Source organism: Bubalus bubalis, chromosome 4, assembly GCF_019923935.1.
Source record: "Bubalus bubalis isolate 160015118507 breed Murrah chromosome 4, NDDB_SH_1, whole genome shotgun sequence".
In the NCBI taxonomy this organism is placed as follows: Eukaryota; Metazoa; Chordata; class Mammalia; order Artiodactyla; family Bovidae; genus Bubalus; species Bubalus bubalis.
Genome location: NC_059160.1, coordinates 147866381 through 147886291, shown reverse-complemented (window position 1 = coordinate 147886291; position 19911 = coordinate 147866381). Strand labels below are relative to the sequence as shown.

Here is a 19911-nt window from a genome sequence, read left to right as displayed (position 1 = left end):
TAATATGTTTAAATTTGGGTCACTTTTTTAATGGACAGTCTGGTGATTCAAACTACCCAGGCCTCAATTAATTTAATTAGAATGGAATATTCACTGTTAATAGCAACTCTGGCCAGACTACATCTTGGGTGCTTAACTAATGTTTTCTTCTTAATTTTGGCTTGTGTTTGCTTTGCCTTAGCTACAGGCCCTGGAAAGCATCCCGTTTATTGGTGTTTCCCTCACTGCATCAGCATTTCTGGTTAATGCACTACAGCAAATCATCTGGAGGACAGCCTGAATGGAGTTCTGTACTATGTATTCTGCAAAACTGTTCAGCCCGCCATATGAAAGATACTGCAAATGACAGACTACAGGAGACTGGGAAGAAAACATATTGCTCAGAGATTGGTTTTTTAAATTAATGACTACAAAGAAAGAATACACACTGACATACATACATAACACGTATATATGTAAACACATATATTATTAATACAAATATTTATTTCACACCACCTGCCTGCCTCAGAAAGAAGTACCTCCCCTCAGTTTCACACTTTGTTTTTCCTTTACTGCATCAAAACCATGACACAATCCAAGAATCGTTTTTTGGTTTATTTTTTACCACATAACGGACATATCTTTTTACAAAACAAAGCAGATAGCTTTAAAATACAAATTACTCCAAACACACAGAAAAGAAGTAATGACTAAATACCAACAAGTTTCTATCCACAGCTTGCCTGCACTTGAAAAATCTGAGAATTTTAATAGAATTAACCAAGCTTTTGCTGCATCTCAGTCCCTTATGAGTTCACTATAATACAGCAGATGCTGTTCTGCATTTTGTATAAGACACGCTCATCTGTGTAATGAAACATTACTCGTTTCTGCCTTCTCTTGGGAAGTATAAAGGGCTTTCCCAGAAAAATGATAAATGAGGACATTCCACACCAAAAAAGGAATTGGCCTTTTTGAAAGTCAAAACAACATTCCTAATCTAACTTTTAAAATGAAAAAATAAAATAAAATGACATATTTCTCTTTCCTATCCCCCTAAAATGTTCAGCTAAAAAGGTTTTCAGTCAACAGGAAAATGGATAAATATGTGCAACAGAGAATGAAACACCACCCAGCTAAAAATGAATGAGTCAGAACCAAAGGTATCAGCTACATAATTTAAGTATTAAGCAAAAAAGAACAAATTACATAAGGATATATACAGTGTAATATCTTCTAAATAAGACTTAAAACATGTTTACAATATTGTATGAGCTATATGGCATAAACATATACAAGGGAAACATCAAATTGGAGAGTGTTTGGCAAAGAGGAGAGGAAACAGGCCTGAGGAAAGCAACCTGGGGTAGCAATTATAATTGTTATTATTTCTTAAGCTAAAAGAAATACATTATTCTACTTGTTTTTATAGACATTACATACTTCATAATTAAAAAAAAGACTTTTCCCTTTATATGTTTGACGAACAACAAAATTCCTTATGAAGGACATCCACCTCCCCACCCCCAGCACCAGAAAACCACCACCCTCAGCTGTCGGTATGGCCTTTCCAAGCGGGCTTCTTTGAGAGCCTGATCCTCAGTAGTTATCTTTTTTCTTCTACTAGCGCTGCTCCTTTCTGATGCTGGCTGTGATGTAACCTTCCAGATCCATATCTCAGAGCCTCAGCCTGTCTCTACTTTTAATCTTACCAAGAGTATTCGTTTTAGGCAAGAAATCTATTACACATAGTTTCCTTTCATTTCCCCCCTTTAACTGCTGAAAACTCTAGTAATCAAGAGAGCCATTATGTATCTAAAGCTCACTCGACTTTGTAGCAGTTGGCCAAGCTATGAACTCTATTTCCTTCTGAATCAACTACTAACACAGGATGAGATATTAAAATTAAAGAAAGTACTGACTGGAGTTCAAGTCTCCATTTAATAAATGAACATTCCAAAATTTTGTAACATGGTATATACTACAATTCTGTTCTACTATCTCAATTGTGCTTGGATAACATTTTGTTTTGATGCTTAAGTCAGAGCTAGAAATGGAAAAAATAAATTTCATATTTTGGGGGGTTAACGAGAACAAAATAAGAAAACAAAACCCAATTACTAACATGCATATAGATGAGACATTCAGACAGAGTATACCCTTAGGAATCCCCTCAAACACAAAAACAACAACAAAATCACTACTACCTCTTTGTGATCAGAAAACTCATTTTTTCCTGTCTACTCAGCAGCTTCTATCTTTAGCATTCAAAGATCACGGAAAAAGAGGTAGTAAGAAAGAGACAGAGACAAACATTAGCTGGTATTCTTCTGTTTATGAAAGAAATGTAATTCCATCAAAACCAAACCAAAAACTTTACATTTTCTCACTTGCTTTTTACTACTTCTTCCACTTCATTCCATCTTTAAACACTTCTTTAAAGTATTCTGACAGCTATAATCTGTTTTAAAGTGAAAAATAGGTTTTTATCACACTTGGCCACTTGCCACAGCCCTGCTTCATGGCAGCTAGCAGAATCCTGGCAGTACAAGATACAGGATACAGTGGGGGTAGATGGAACTACAGAAGATTTGTTCCAAAATAAACACTTCCAAAAACCTGTCATCTTTGGAAATATGTATCAGTAGGGAATCTAGAGTTGGCAGCACCTCGTTCAAATAGTTCCTTTCTCTTTTCAGCAGTGCCCAGCCCTTCACTCTTCTCTATTCTCCTTCACTTGCTCCAAATACCCCAGGTAGATGTCACTGTGTCAATTTCTTAAATTAACTATAGCGTAACAACTCGACATGCTTTTCCCATTACTGTTTTTACTTAACATTGTACATAGCCATGCTTGTTTCAGCACAACCTGTGAAGTCTTTTAAGATTATCAGCTGCTGTCTGAAGCAAAGTCATTCCTTCTTGATAGCTCTATGATTTCCATCTGTAGAATCAAGGCACAGGGAACAAGATGATATACCAGGTTGAAGGAGTCGGACAATGGTCCCTAGGACTTTTTAACTCACTGACTCATTTGTCCAACACTAACTGAATGTCTACATTCACGACACTGTAGTAGAACCAGTTCACAGGGTTTGGAAGACCAGACTACTATGAACAACTAACCACTTGTTAAGATTTTCACACTGGGGATTCCTGTAGTATAAAATCAAAGAAACATTTTCTGTTCCAGGCTGGCAGGTCACAACTCAGAATTAATGAATGATTAGCACAGTCCTGTCTCACAACACACCATCATTAACTGCTTTTTTCCTCCTCCCTTCTCTCCAACTCTGAATTTCCCACCATATCTTTACCTCTTTTCCAACTCCCTCAGCAGTTTGAATTAGAAGAAGAAAAAAGAAAGATGGAAATAAAGGCTTAATGAATTAAGAGGAACGTAGGGTAAATTGTTCATCAAGATGTCAGAAGTAATTATGCAAACTGTCCTGAAAAGGAATTGGAAGGCTCTTTTTTGTCACTTCAAGCCCTTTGCTCTTGTGAAAATAAGTAAACATATAACCATCAGTTAATGATTTTATACAAGCTACCCAATGAAATAACATAAAAATTACTTGTCGTGTTACATAAAAATGATAAATTAGAATTAAAGAACTTTTTAGGTTCACCTGACCAAGCATCCTTATTGAACTGACAAAAATAATAGGATCAAAGAGGTTATGCCACTCACTCAAAGTCAAACAGCAAGTTATGGAAGAGAAAGCAGCAGAGCCCAGACCCCTAACTCCATTATACCACATGGCACATAATTCTCTTCAATTACTTCTTATTTTGGTGACTGGGAAACACACACACACAAATACATACACACTCTTAGCACTTCCATCTTTTCATTTGTTTAACCATCTGAGAGAACTATCAATAATAAATTCTGTGATGGTACAACTATTATTTGCTCCCATAAGATTTCAAAAGGTTCATCAACTACACCGCAAATACAATCTTTTCTGGTAGAGCAGATACACTAATGCCTCTAAAAAATTGTCATAATTGTAAAGTAAATACTTACCTTTGTATTATAATAAAACCTAGAAGACCAAAGAATATGTGCTCTCCAGTAAGAAAGCCAGTAAGGTCCTAGTCAATTAAAATGTTAGAGAAATCATTTCAAATAACTTGTTCTCAACCCTATATAAAGGCTCAGCGCCAAAGAATTGATGCTTTTGAACTGTGGAAAGCATCTTTGGAGAAGAATCTGCAAAGTCCCTTGGACAGCAAGAAGATCAAACGAATCAATCTTAAAGGAAATCAACTCTGAATATTCATTGGAAGGACTGATGTTGAAGCTCCAATATTTTGGCCATCTAATGTGAAGAGTTGACTCATTTGAAAAGACCCTGATGCTGGGAAAGATAGAAGGCAAAAGGAGAAGGGCCAACAGAGGATGAGATGGCTGGATGGCATCACTGACTCAGTGGACATGGGTTTGAGTAAACTCCGGGAGATGGTGAAGGACACGGAAGTCTGGCGTGCTGCAATCCATGGGGTCGCAAAGAGTCGGACACGACTTAGCAACTGAACAACAACAACAACATATATGTGTGTGTGTGTATATATCACTACACTTGCAACACTGAGGGATAATACATATATATTCCTACTGCTTCTGCCACTCCAATTTCTCTGCCACTCCAATTTCTCATATTATGAAATTCATAATATGAGAAAGAAGACTACATTCATAATATGAGAAAGAAGACTGCTAAAATTTCACTAAGAAAAGATTTCATGCTTAGGAATAGCTAGTTTTGTTTGCTTATTTGTTTTTTAAAAGATAAGATCCTCATACTTAAAATTTGTACTTAATGCTTAATCATACTTAATGCTTAATATTTCCTAAAGGAAATCAAATATTACAGAAATGGAAAGTTAAAGGGAACAAAGCCCATTAAAATTACCCAAAAGTATTCATCTAGTTAATGAACATGTTAAGAGTTTCTGCTTTGGGAGAGTATAATACACAGAACATATTCTTTCAACAAGATTTGCTGAATGCTTATCATGCTGTGTGAACTTTTTCATACTGCTATGCAAATCTTCCAGATTCTGATATTATGTGGTACAGGTGGGGAGGCAGGAATAGGGATAGCGTGGATATCTGATTTTATATATAAATTTTTTATCATTTAAAAATAATTAAACCAGTTTTTTTAATACAAAAGCAGAGGTGTAGAAAAAACAACAAAGAAACATACTCAACATGACAATAAAAAGAAACTCACAGAAAAGGTCAAAAAATAAAATTTCTGTACCTGAGTAATACAGTCAGAAAGGCCTTGAACTGAACTGCCTTTCTACCTAGTACTTACTAGCTGAGTAACAGCCCACAGCCAAGTCCTATCAGCAGTCCACAGCCAGTCAAGTCTTATCAACTCTACTTCCTAAATCTCCCTTCTCTCTGTTCTCTTGTTCTCTATCCTCAACGCTACTGTCCTAGTTCAGACACCTTTCGCCTGGTCAATTAAGATGTTCTACTGGTGTCTGTCTTTCCAGCCCCAGCCTCTCCAACGAAGTCCTCACACTGATGCCGGTGCGACCTACCTAAAAGCAGAACCTAACCATGATTCAACTGCTTGAAATTCTTCCCTTGCTCACCTATTCGACAAGTAGCATTTTTGCAAACTGTAGCTTAAACTGCACAATCAGTTTAAATGGGTCCCCAACCAGAATTTCCTTAAGAAAACAGAATAGAAACTGTACATGCCTCATACATAGTAAAAATATTGTTGCATGAGACCTTTCCCAGTTTTATGCACACATGCATATACTCAATCAAAATACAAAATGTATTTCTACTGTGGGTTGAGTTTTTAAAAAAAACGCTGACTTAGTAAAATTTCAGCTCCTTCGCAGGTTCTTTCACAATCTGATCCTTTATCATAGCAAGCGGTTATGAGACAGGCTCTGGAGCCAGACTATGTGGGTTTACACACTAGGTATGCCACTCACTAGCTGTGTTATCCTGGGCAAGTCATTTACTAGCTGTGTGTCACTGACTGACTGTGATTCTGGGCAAATCACTCAATCAGCCTGATGGAACTCAGTTTCACTATCAGTAAAACAAGGATAATAGCAGTACCTACTCATAGGGTGTCACAAGAATTAAGTGAGACTGTATAGTGCTTGGGACATGGTGCACTTGATAAATTTTATTATTGGTATCACTACTACTGTCCAACTTAATCTCCAGCTATTCTTACCCAAACTCCAATTATAACAAATTACTGGCTGTTTCTCAAGTACATTGTACCCCCTCATACTGTCATGTTAGATACTACTGCTGCCTTAAATATGAATCAACCTTTTCAGTCCCCCACACATTATATTTCCTCATATTTCAGCTCAAGCAAGGTTTCCCCACTTAAAGGCTTTCCCAACATCCTTTGGTAGTTCTCAGTGTTCCCACTGAGTCTCTACAGGAGAAAAAAGAAAGAGCACAGCCAGTTGCAGTCTTGTTTATGAAGGTCTCCTGGCCAGCCTGTGAACCCTTAGAACCACAGTAGAAACATGTCTCTTTACCAGCAGTGTCTCACAGAGAGTAGGTGTTCCAAAGATATTCTCTGAATGACTCTAGGTTATTAACCTTTCTAGGTCTTTATTTTCTCATTTGTACAATGGGGATAGTATTTTGCCTGAAGGGTTGTTATGGAGTACACTACAAAATGTTGTAAAAGTGTTTGATAAGGAAGCAATGCTCAGCTATTACCAGGTTTACTGGGTGGCACTGTTTAGAATCTCAAACTAAATTTCAAAGATCTCGGGCAGGGGGCATGGGGGTGGGGGGGCGCGAGGAGCAAAACCTTAGACCCTTATCAGCTAACATCTGGTGGCGAGAGTAAAAAAAAAAAAGATTTAAGAAATGTAGCCAATGGGAGGGATAAGATCTCTTGGAAGAAACTGCAGCAGATGCTTGAGAAACAAAACTGAAGGAGCAGACCCTGAAAAGGAAGGAAGACCCACACTGACAACCAGCATGCTACAGCTTTAATTTTAGCCAGACTCAGGCTTACATCTCAGCTCCAAAACATTTGTTCATCTTTGCATCCCTATCATTAAAACAGTTTATGAAACAAAAAGAAGAAATGAATCTATTTCATCCTCAATTTCCTTATCTATAAAACTAGCACAATAATACCTTTCATAGGGTTATGGTAAGAATTAAACATGGAAACACAATGCCTTTAACTCTGAAATGCTTTCTTCTATACCTACCCCTCTATCTTTAAAGGCCAGGTAGTTCAGCTAACCTATTTGCTCTCCTGTTATTTTATAAACTATCAGTTGCATTAATACTCTTAAACATCCTGTAACATCATTTACTATAGGTAAGAAGTACAAAGTGGGCCAGTCTTAGAAGGCAAAAAAAGAAATTTTAAACATCTTGCAACCTGTAAGATAGTAAACTCAGGACTGAACATTTGAGACTACCCTCTGGATAGCATCATACACCCAACGGGTTCTGCTCAGCAGTTTTCTGGTGATTATTACAAGTGCTCTCACCAAAATAAAGTGGACAATAATAAGAAAAAATATGTAAAAACTGAAAACTTTAGTAACAAAGCATAAAAGGTAAACATTTCACCCTTTTGGATTAATAAGTATTATTAACATCATTAAAGGACTTGTAGAAAGACTCTTATTTTTAACAGATGTCAAAATGCAATGTCATATTAACCAATTATTCCAGAACTGAATTAGAAAAAGTTCAGTTTTACTATGCTAGTAGAGCCAGTTAGTGATGTAATTTACCAAGTTATGCTTTTACCAATAAAAAAATTCGAGCCTGTACATGGTTTATGGGTCAAGAATTCACTAAGCTTATTAAAACTACTTTGCTTAAAGTCAACTTTGATTTTTACACAGGCTGTCTCACTGCAAGCATTTAACAAAGTGCAGTGAAATAAATGGATTATTTTCCATTTGTGTTCAGCTGCAGAGGACAGGTTTTTTTAACCAGATGTCATCAAGCTTAATCTAAATCAGGGAGTAACCAAGATTCAGTTTGACTTCAGGGTCTTGCTGGAAGAATTTGACCCCAATTCACTTTAAAAAACCAGTCTCAGCTTAATCATTTTTAGAATGAAACAGAATTATATAATTTCAAGGGGAAAAAAACTGAATGGGAAAATTAGCAGATGTGTGAGCCATTATCAGCTCTGTAGTACCTTGTTAGGTACCAAGGAAATAAAAGTTCCTTTCCTTTACCTACAGTCTTGTCAAGCTCTAAATTCTAGGACTCTTTTAAGTACATGTCCTCCACAGTAACATCTTCCTGTAACATGTTGTTCCTGTACTGTATCAATCAGTCAAATAAAGATTAGAAGTTTCCTCTATACTGAGTGGGCTTCCCTGGTGGCTCAGAGGTTAAAGCGTCTGCCTCCAATGCGGAAGACCCGGGTTTGATCCCTGGGTCGGGAAGATCCCCTGGAGAAGGAAATGGTAACCCACTCCAGTATCCTTGCCTGGAGAATCCCATGGACGGAGAAGCCCGGTAGGCTATAGTCCATGGGATCGCAAAGAGTAGGACACGACTGAGCGACTTCTCTTCACTTCTATACTGAGTGGTTATCTTGAGATCTTAAAAGGTAATCATCTCCTTACTTACAGGAAAACAAACAGTAATTATTTAAGAAAACCCACAAAGCACAAGGCCAGAATATAAAAAGAAATAAAAACCTACATCTCAGTAGTTATTGAGAAAATGGTATCAGCAAAGTGCTACTATGGAAGACCATAACCACTCCTTGATTGCACTTTCAAACAGGAGGAAGCCCCAAAACCAAACGAAGTCACATTCAAGTTGTTGTCTTTGCCATACACCATTCTTGATGCTGCATTTCTCTTTAGATTCCCTCTTGGAGCAGAATTCCATAAAGCATAAAATAGAACCCCTTGAGACTTAGAAAAGTTCAATTAATCAGAGTTTGTTGACTAAATCCAAATTTACTCATCCAACTATCTTTGGGGCTCAAAATAAACAAGATTTTAAAATAAAGTTTCCTTAATAAGTCTGCTCTAAGCATATTTATCCAGAACCCTCAAAATCTTAATATCTTAGTCATCTAAAACAACAATAAATCTAGACTCTGATTCAAACATATATTTCTAATAATCTGGGTATTTCTTTTACTTCCGATAGAAAGTTTGTACCCCCCCACCACCCCCCAGTAGACCTAATACAATGTTACCAACTCTCCTTTACTAGTCCACCATCAGTGCAGTTCAGTTCAGTTGCTCAGTCCTTTCCTACTCTTTGCGACCCCATGAATCGCAGCACGCCAGGCCTCCCTGTCCATCACCAACTCCCGGAGTTCACTCAGACTCACGTCCATCGCGTCAGTGATGCCATCCAGCCATCTCATCCTCTGTCGTCCCCTTCTCCTCCTGCCCCCAATCCATCCCAGCATCAGAGTCCTTTCCAATGAGTCAACTCTTCGCATAAGGTGGCCAAAGTACTGGAGTTTCAGCTTTAGCATCATTCCTTCCAAAGAAATCCCAGGGCTGATCTCCTTCAGAATGGACTGGTTGGATCTTCTTGCAGTCCAAGGGACTCTCAAGAGTCTTCTCCAACACCACAGTTCAAAAGCATCAATTCTTCGGCGCTCAGCCTTCTTTACAGTCCAACTCTCCATAAACAAGTGTAATATACAACCAAGGACAGCATTGGCAATAACAAACTTAAAGCAATTACCCAAATTAACCAAATATGGTTACCTAAGCAATAAGTCATTAAACAAGTCAAGGTTGGGGGAGGCGTGGCATAGCACACCTTTTCATTGGCAAGCAGACAAAAGGGTGTGCATTCAATGAACGCTTGCTGAGTGTTATCTATGTATCTAGCACTGCTCTGGAGTCCATGAGGGACTAAAAGGTAACAAGGAGGGACTAAAAGGTAACAAGATACACAATCTTTGCCCAGAAAGATAAGACATCCACAAATGAAACATTTAGAGAACAAGCCAGAGTCAATCTGTATCCTGAAAATAATAAATCCTATCAGCATTCAGAGAAGACAGAACAGAACAATGGGAAGGGGTTAAAAGCTAGGAAACACACAAGATTCAGACTAGGATTGCTCCTTGAATCCACCTCTATTTAAAAGCATTTTTATCCCATGGACATGTATGCTGCTGCTGCTGCTAAATCGCTTCAGTTGTGTCCGACTCTGTGCGACCCCATAGACGGCAGCCCACCAGGCTCCCCTGTCCCTGGGATTCTCCAGGCAAGAACACTGGAGTGGGTTGCCGTTTCATGAAAGTGAAAAGTCCAAGTGAAGTCGCTCGGTCGTGTCTGACTCTTAGCTACCCCATGGACTACAGCCCACCAGGCTCCTGTGTCCATGGGATTTTCCAGGCAAGAGTACTGGAGTGGGGTGCCATTGGCTTCTGTATGGACATGTATACACTCCTACATTTAAAACAGGTAACCAACAGGGACCTACTATATAGCACATGGAACTCTGCTCAACGTTATGTGACAGGTTGGATAGGAGGGGAGTTTGGGGGAGAAGGGATGCATGTACATGTATGGCTGAGTCTCTTCACTATTCACCTGAAACTATCACAACATTGTTTGTTAATCGACTATACCCCAATACAAAATAAAAACTTCAAAAAAAAAATGTTTTTAAAGAATTTTTATCCCAGATGTCATTAACCACAAACGGAACAAGTCACTTCCCTTGGTTCCCATTAGGTCTGTTTTCTCATCTGTAAAGTGAGGAAGTTAGGTTCAAAGAGGAGTCACAGGTCCCAGTCTCTCACCTAAAATGGACCTTAGAAGATAGAGGAGTGATTAAGACTAAAATTCCACTACAAAAACTGCATAAACATTTAGTATGGATATATGAGACGCTGGTTTAAGTACAGTGGAGTCTTTGTGCTGAGTGGATCTGGCAAGGTAAGACTCAGCCAGTTCATGAGGATCCCAATTAAAGAACTGGGACTTGTCTCCGTGTCAGGCAATGTAACCTCTCTTAAGGTTACATTACTCTCTTAAAACTTCTAGGTTAAAAGAAAACAAAATAAAAAGCTTTCTCAGGTTAAACTGAAATGATATCACTGCCAAAGAACTACAATGTGTAAAGCAGAAAGGGACAGCCATGATCCGTAACAGAATAACGACAGACTTAAGAGATTTAGTAATTCAGCATAGCTGTTGACCACTAGGAAATGCCAGCATTCAGGTTATCATAATCAGAGATGAGACATATTGAGCAAAGAAATTACACAACCCACAGTGAAAGGCAGTTCCCTTCAAAGAATCATCCTTGAAAAACAGCCACCTTCACTAACTGCACAGAAAGACGTGCAACAAATATTTAAGATCAGTCTTCATTACAGCCACAGGCTGGAAAGCAATAACAGGCTCTTCACACAGAAAAGGAAAAAATTACACTAGATGGTGCTACAGCTACTGACTAAGCCCCTGAAGCTTTTCTCCCATTTACTCAGTTGAACAATGTTTTAATGGGGCGGGGATTTCGGGGGAGGAGGCCAAGTTCGGTTTCATAACTTCACAACCACTTTTACCTATATTAGCTGAACTGCATTGCTCTGGGCTTGTTCTTCAAATCTGGAAAAGATTCAAAAACATGCCTCTCAAGCAAAAACTTAACCAGTACTATAACTGGTTATTTATACTGATTAATTAAATTGACTCTAATTTATCAGACTTACTACAGCAGAACAAAAGTGGCACAAGCAGGACTTGTGATCTGTCCAATGCAGAGTGCCATCTGCTGCACACGCACAGGGTGTCACCCACACAAGATTCAACCTCAGCTGCTTCTCAGGGACCTTTATAAGAGCAAGTTGTTTGTTCTATATTGCCTAACACACGTGCCTCAAACCAACAGAGGAGAATTCTCATTCATGGGGTTTTAAATACCAGTACTTTCATAACAAGCAGTAGTAAGTTTTAAAAGGAAGGAGAAAGATGTGAAGGAGCAACTGCACTTTATAACCAAAAGAGTACAATAAGAGGGACAGAAATATCTGGAGTGGATCAGAGTCCTAAAACTGTTGTATATTCCCCATATAATCTTGGCCACGTCTCTCCCCTTTCTGGATCTCAATTTCAGGCATAAAATGTCAAGAATTAAATAGGTCTCTAAGAGATATCTTTCAAATTTTGAGCCTTGTGAGGAATCAAAAAATAACAGATGGAGACAGCGGTACACATGATAGCTTTGGAGTAATCATAGAAAAAGAAAAAAAATAAATTTACATATTTTAAATAATCAGGCACAACTTTTTTCAAAATCTTACAATGCTAAGTTCATTTTCAAGTCACCATTCTTACAACACTTCTGCCCTTCAGAAATAACACTTCATTTAGTTGTGCTTTCAGCTCAAATTTGGCACATCACTTTTACCCACCCCAGAAGAGCACAGAAAAACACTTTCATGAAGTACCTGCACAAGGAAGGCACCCACAGCCTGACAGACTCGCATAGTGGAAAATACACAAGGCACAAATTTCAAAACGCTAAATGAACACCACACCCAAATAGTCTTCAAAACAACTGCAAAGTCGAATATATTACCAAAATACAGAGACAAAGACAACTTGGTAAGTCTTTAAATAGTTTGAGGGGGAGGGGAATGCAATCAGATTTTTGGGTGGCCTTATGTTTTTAAACGAACAAAACATATAACTGGAGGCTATGAAACATGCAAATCTAAATTGAACTGTGGAAAGCTCGGCTCTCACCCAAAAGCTTCAGCAAAGCAATATGTCAGTATGCCAAAATGAAGTACAATTTTCTCACAAGGAGGAGGATAGGGTCCATATCTGTGACTAATAATAACAATACCATCTTGCATTTAAAGAGCATTAGTTCTTTTCACTACTCTTTCAGACACCTAATTTTATGCTGTCAACAGTCTTAGGGTATCCTCTAAAAAGCGCCAGTTCAGTTTCCTCTCAAGAGCCATGTGATCAGAACAAGAAGACAGGTGGGTGTATTTGTTGAGGGCTGAAGGTACTAGTTTCTGCTATCAGGCAGTCTGCAGTGATTTCTTATTACCACACTATACAACTTAGCCCTAGGAAATAAAACCTACACTCTTTCTTTTGGAGTTGGCCAGAGATCAAAAGTATGGATCTAGAAAGTCCAAAGAAAGATAACCTGCTGACTTGTTAGATCAAGAATTCCAAGTCAACTTGATCTCTTGCAACTTAAAAAGAAATATACACACACCCCAAAGCTGTTCTAACAGAAACTCCCGTGCGTTGCCAGCCAATGAAAGCCAGCAATAACGGGTTAATACAACCACCAAAACCCTGCCTCTGGGAACAACTTGTCATATTCGCTTCCCCTCTGCCTGCTGCCCACCCTTCCTTCTTCAGGCAAGCACAAGCTTACAAACCAGCCCTCCAAAAGGGCCACCGAGGACCTTTAAGGACCTGAGAGGATGGAGCTTGCCTCCTGAAGCAATGCAGCATCCATCGCAAGGGTGCTGTGCCCCATGCCCACAAGCAGGAAGTCACAGAAAGGGATAAAGTTTGATTTTCCGCCTTGCCGGTTCACACAGGGCCGAGAAGAGAACGAGGGAGCAGCCCCGCTGGGGTTCAGGGTTGCCCTCCGGGGGACAGTTCCCGGCAGCATGGCACTGCCACTCCTGACACAGACACAAGGCAGCCGCGGCAACTCAGGACACCCCAACCCGCCCGGAGGAGGAGGGAAAGGGGACAACTTGAACAGTGCTCAGTTAGGGAGCAATGGAGCAGAGCTGTTAAGGAAAAAGGAGGGAGGGACCGAGATTGGAGCGGGTCGGGGAGAGGTTCAAGTCCCTTCCCTTCCCCGCCCTGGTGTCCCCGGTCCTGCGGGGACATCCCAGCCGTCGCCCCTCCTCCTCCTCCTCCCGACTTCCTCCGCCCTTCCTTTATTCCTGGTTGCCGCCGCAGGCGCCTGAAGGGCACGGCGGCTCCTCGGTGCCCGGCAACCTCGGGAGCGGCCGCGAGTTGAGGTAACTCGCCCGCTGCCCCGGCGGCCTGCCTGCCGGCGGCTCCCACACGCCAGCACCGCCCCGCCCTCCCCGGAGCCGCCGGGCGCGCTCGCTCACCGTCCGGTGGTGCTGCTGCTGCCGGTGGCGGCTGACGCCCAGAGCAGGGAAGCAGCCCGCAGTCAGCGCTCCGCAGCCGCCGGCGCCCCCGCCGCCGCCACCCCGGGAGGAGAGGAGCAGCAGGAGCGATCTACCTGCGGCGGCCGCCATCTCTCAACTGGAAACGGCGCCGACCCAGGCAGCGCAGCGGACGGCCGGGGCGGAGCTAAGGCCGCCACTCACCGGCGCCGGCCCAACTGCCGCCCTGGACTGAGTTGATGAGGCGGGGCTTCGTGCAAGGTCCAATCGACAGGCGGCAGAACCACACTAGAGACTGCCTGTCACTTCCAGAGTTACCTATTGTGGGGCATAGTCAATCACGGGCAAATTCTAGGGAACGGGTAATTGGCATCCGAACCCCACAGGATAGCAGCAGTAGAGATAGCGTATTCGATTCGGCTAATCTTCATCAAGGATACAGCTATATAATAAGTGTAACTGGGGAAATGGATATTTGTGCAAAGCTCTGTAGTTCGTGAGTGTTTTAAGTTGGCAAAATAGACTCCAAATTAGTAATCATTAGCTAGGTACGCTGGAACTCCCAACGACACGCCCAGAGTTATCATTCATAACTGATGGTCTTTGGATATGCTGAAATTATCCCCACATCCTGAGGTTATCTAACAACTATAATATGCAGCATAGTACAGGAGGGGTAGGATGGTTATGATACCAAAGTCCCAGAATGAGTACATGTTATCAGTGAATTAACAGACCTGTATACACTTCAAATACTCAGTTCACTTTTACAGCACCTTTATACTGATATTCTTACACTCTCCATAAGCAGCACTCTTATTTTCATAGCACTTTTGACCTTATGTGTGCTTATTAAACTATAGAAACAGAACATGCCCATAAGTAATAAAAAATCACTTGAAGTTTACCTTAATGAATTTTCATAATTTAGCTAAGTTAGCCACTAGAATACACTTTGGAATAACTCTTTCTCTTGAAAATACTTCTTTCCACAGAAACAAGCTCATAATAGTTCATTTAAGACTATGAAAGATTTGAGGTTTCTTAATCTTCTCAGAAGACAATTTCCTTGCTGTCTGTTTATTATTAGCTAGTTAATTCTAACTCCTTTTACAATCTGGAGCAGGAAAACAGTTTGGTAAGCAAATAAAAGTATTATCCTAAGTTTTAGGGTGATAAAGTTAAAGCTAAATGACACAATACACACACATAATTTTATTCTATCACTTATTCTAATAATATTTTTTAAAGCTTGACTGAAATGGTACTTTTTTGATCAAGAATAGCTGAATAATAAAGGGAGATTTTGGTTTGTTTAATCCTTCCACCCCACCCCATGACTGTAAGATGATTGGCTTTTCCAGGTGAGACACTCATACCACTCACCCAAAAGACATTTGTTGCTCAACAGTGGAACATGAGAGCTCAGGAATGAGACAAGCCCCCCATTCAACAGCTGCATACACTAATCCCCCTAGCTGGAAATCTGTGACATTCCTGGGGCAACTTCACTTACAATCATTTTCCACTCATCTATATTTATCCCATCTGCACTTTATGTATTTCCCCATGCTTTCTTTATGTATTTCCCCTTGTCACTTCACAACTTCTTACTAGGATTACCATGGATTTTAGTTTTGTTTTTATTTTCTGTGTATTTGCAAATCTGGCTACTAATCAGTATTATGCCTTCCACTCCATGTTATACTTTGAAAAGTTCTACTGGAATTGCCTTTCCTCTGTTTCTCAAACTATGAAAATAAAACATGGATCCTGCATTACTGAGATTTAGTCCTATGGACTTGCAAAAGAACAATAAATAGTTTTTCAACTGCATAAACCTGAAACTGAAGGGATTATCAAAAGCTTTCTCTTTATCTATTAATATTTACCAATCTGTGTCATCTTTCATCTACCAAGATGATACCATTGATGAACTACATGTAGCTTGCGTATTTTGAGGATCCACCGACTAAACTGAATTTTAATAATCCCCGGCTAAAAATTAATCTAAACAAATCTCAATTATCTCTTCACAGAGAAAACCTTTCCACAGCCGCAAAGGACATATCTCACACAAGCTGATTGGCAAGGCCAAATAAGAAGAAAGTGTAGACAGCTCAATAGAAAGTTGTTCTCTAAACAAATAGTAATTTCTGGAAGAATAAACAAAAACACATGTTACTTCTGGGAAATTTTAAGGGGTAGTTATCTATTTGAATGGTTTAACTTTTTCCCATCTGCATGTTATTTTTATAGTTACAAAAATATGGTCACTGAAACCTACATGGCTGCAGAATTGTTTTCTGTGCCAATCCTTAAAACAGGTTGATCTTTTCTTTTAGCTAAAACTAATCAGAACAGATTTCCTGGAGCATGAAACCCTAACTAGGTTCTCTACTAAAATGTACACTAAAGTCAGCTCCAAAGTATGACTCAACTCAGTGGAGTATTTGCCTAAGCATTCCAGAATAGCCAGGGTAGGTGATGCACACAGTTTGTTGACGTGAGCCAGGAAACATGAAAGAGATCTGCTTAGAGATCTGGGAACTATGTTTCATGGTTTGCTAATATGAGTTATTATTAGCAATCAGCAATTCCTAAAGATCAAAAAAAAGGATAAAAAGGAGAGAGAGAGGAAAGTGTGTTTAGCTTTTTAAATATGTATCATAAATCACAACTTAGATCTGTTTTCTGGTGATTTGGCTCCATTATTTTTCCAGATGTCATTATTCCTATTTTTTAAAACTACCCATCTGCAGAAGGGCTCAAATATTCAAACCCTACCACACAGCTTTTCCTGTCTATACATCTGATCTGACTTCATCAAACACACACACATTTTTTTTTCCTTCCTTTTGTTTTTCTCCTTTTCTTCCCCCTTACTTTAATGGAGACTGCAATTTCATATTGGATCATTTACATGCTTTATATACATAATTTACATAAGTATAGTTACATATCTCCTCTTAAAATTTTTGTTTGACAAGAGTTTCATGCCCTGGCCTCCAAAGGATGACTGACTCTATATTCATTTTATAACTTAGTGACATTAATCTAACATTTTTTTAGGTCAGAAACATCCAGTTTGCAAGCTGGGGGGGGGGGGGGGGTGTTTGTTGTTCTTTTTTGTTTTTCTGTCAAGTACCTAACAGGGAAACACTGAGTTCAGAAGGCAGGGCTTGTTCAACTAGGACTGTCTTCGTTCATGTTTCTCAGGATCTGAGAGGTTGGCAGCTAACTTGCACGCCATCTTTATCATATTGGATTGGCTTGTGGCCACCTACAGCCTTTGCTCTTTAGTAGACCTTTGGAATCAGGAAGTCTTTTGTCTAATCTGAAGTGATTCAAAGAGGCAAGACACTAATTCTGCACTCAAACCACTTATTCCTTAGACAGTGCACAGGAATTCAGCACACATTTTAGTGGGACGCAACAATATCCACTCCAAAGTATTCACAAGTGCCCCCTCACCCAATCCTAAAAACATTTTCCGACAAGGCTGAATTATAACAAAATTCCAAATCGGTAAAGGGCTCTCCTCTCTCAGCATTCTCCAGGTATTTACTACCCATACCCTGAACATGCCCTGACATTCCAACCTCCAACTCTTTGCTCCTGCTGTACCTATACGTCACCTGTTCTACTCTGTTAAGACCAGCTTGGCTTCCTCTGAGAGGAAATGCCCAGGTAAAATTAAACTCTCAGATTTGTTCTTTGACTTTCTATCATGCTGCTGCTGCTGCTAAGTCGCTTCAGTCGTGTCCGACTCTGTGCGACCCCGTAAACGGGAGCCCACCAGGCTCCCCCGTCCCTGGGATTCTCCAGGCAAGAACACTGGAGTGGGTTGCCATTTCCTTCTCCAATGCAGGAAAGTGAAAAGTGAAAGTGAAGTTGCACAGTCGTGTCCGACTCTTAGCGACCCCATGGACTGCAGCCTACCAGGCTCCTCCGTCCATGGGATTCTCCGGGCAAGAGTACTGGAGTGGGTTGCCATTGCCTTCTCCATTCTATCATAGTACTATGGTACTTGATATGAGCTGGTCTCATATCAAGTATGACAGTGAGGTCTGCCACACCCTTGAGTATCTGACCTATTTGGTTAGACTAATTTGCCTGGCTAGGCCACAGTACCCTTCTCCCCTCACTTTTGTATGTATTTTATATCAGAATGATTTGTTACTATATTTCTCCTACACAGCTCTTCCATTTTAGAGTTGCCAAGCTGGTAAATTAATTTAAGCTGACTTTAGATGATAACAAGTTCTTCCTGGATTGCCTCTTTTGTACGACATTTACACTTAGAGGACTCAAATGCTAATAGGCAAAATAATTTCACAGAGTATGGCAGGTCTAAGAAATTTTTTTTCAGGTGAGATCGTCCATTAATAGTCTTCAAATTTTCATCAAATACCTAGTCACTTCCCTCTGTCTATTTCAAGGTCAAATACATCTTTATATTATGCTGGTTGTTGCCCAAATTTCAGCTTCTCTGAAACTGAGCTAATTTAGTGTCGAATGCTGTATTCATTCCCTACTTCAATGTGATATATATAATCTTCACCAGTACTTTTAAACATGAACACAAAGTCTGGACTGTGGGATGCACTTGGGAGGCAAAGGGTGGAGGAAACTGTGGGTATGAGACTGGTCATTGCCAGTTAACAACAGGTGCGAATACTGCTCTTTAAATTTAGCCACTGTACTTGGCATCTTGTCTCTCGGCCGTCACTTATAGCAACCACTGATGATTTGGAAAGGATCAAGGAAATGATGACAGAAAGGGTCACGTTTATTAAAAGGCAGAGAGAAACGGTTTTGTTCTTTTTTAATAAAAACTAGCCTAAGGAATAAAAAGCAGCATAAGACTTGCAAAGTGCAAAGACAGCTTAGAGTGAAACGGGAGAGATAATAATCATTAGCAAATTGTTCTTAATTAGGCAATTTAAAAGTCACTGCAGCACCAAAAACTTTGGAGACAGAGTATCTAAAATTTGGATGGAGACTCAGAAGATTGTTACTATTAATTGAGGGTAGGCCCTCACCAAACCCCCAGGACCAGGGGCCAAACAAGGGAATCACCCTCAAACCTCTTCTTTCCTTTAACCCCAGTTCATCATTCACATATTTAATTTGTCTCCCTCTCCTTCTCCATTGTTGCTTCCCTGGTCGAGTTTTTTCTTCTTTTTCTTTTTTAATAGACTCTATTTTTTAGAGTAATTTTAGGTTCACAGCAAAACTGAGACACCCAGGCAGGGGTATCCAACATGCATTTAAGTTTGTAGCTCTGAATACAACAAGGTCCTATTGTATAGCAAAGAGAACTATATTCAGTATCCTATGATAAACCATAATGGAAAAGAATATTTTTTAGAAAAAATGATATATATATATGAAACTGAATCACTTTGCTGTATAGCAGAAATTAACATCACTTTGCTGTATAGCAGAAATTAACACATTGTAAATAAACTTTAATTTAAAAAAAATTTTTTTAAAAAGAAGACATTGCATTCCTATCTTCATGCCTTGCTTTGCTAATATGTATATATTAGGTTGAAATAGGGCCCTCTGGCTTATCCACCATCAGAGAGAATAACTCATTTAATAGACTTGTTAAGTTTTAAGAAAGGTTTATAGCATCTATAGATGCTACAACTTTAAAGCCCTGAAGCAATTGGACCTATTACCTATTAAATCAAAATCATGATTACTATAAAGAAGAGGAAAATTTCACAGATACCTCTAGATTATAAACCCAGCAGAACATGTGAAAGAATCCTAACTCAGAATCCCAAGTTAATTGGGAAATGCCATTTTT

At 39.7% G+C, this 19911-nt stretch overlaps 1 protein-coding gene across 2 annotated transcripts in view; it reads right to left on the bottom strand.

The window, feature by feature from the left end:
* MCU (mitochondrial calcium uniporter) overlaps window positions 1–14258 on the bottom strand; it is a 197580-nt gene extending 183322 nt beyond the window's left edge. The window contains exon 1 of one of the 2 annotated variants that reach the window (XM_044942241.2): window positions 14073–14258. In XM_044942241.2, the coding sequence (XP_044798176.1) occupies window positions 14073–14222 (150 nt within the window). In that variant the 5' untranslated portion in view covers window positions 14223–14258. The remainder of the gene's footprint in view (window positions 1–14072) is intronic. The other variant, XM_025284711.3, reaches the window with a different exon arrangement.
* Window positions 14259–19911: the final 5653 nt, after the last annotated feature.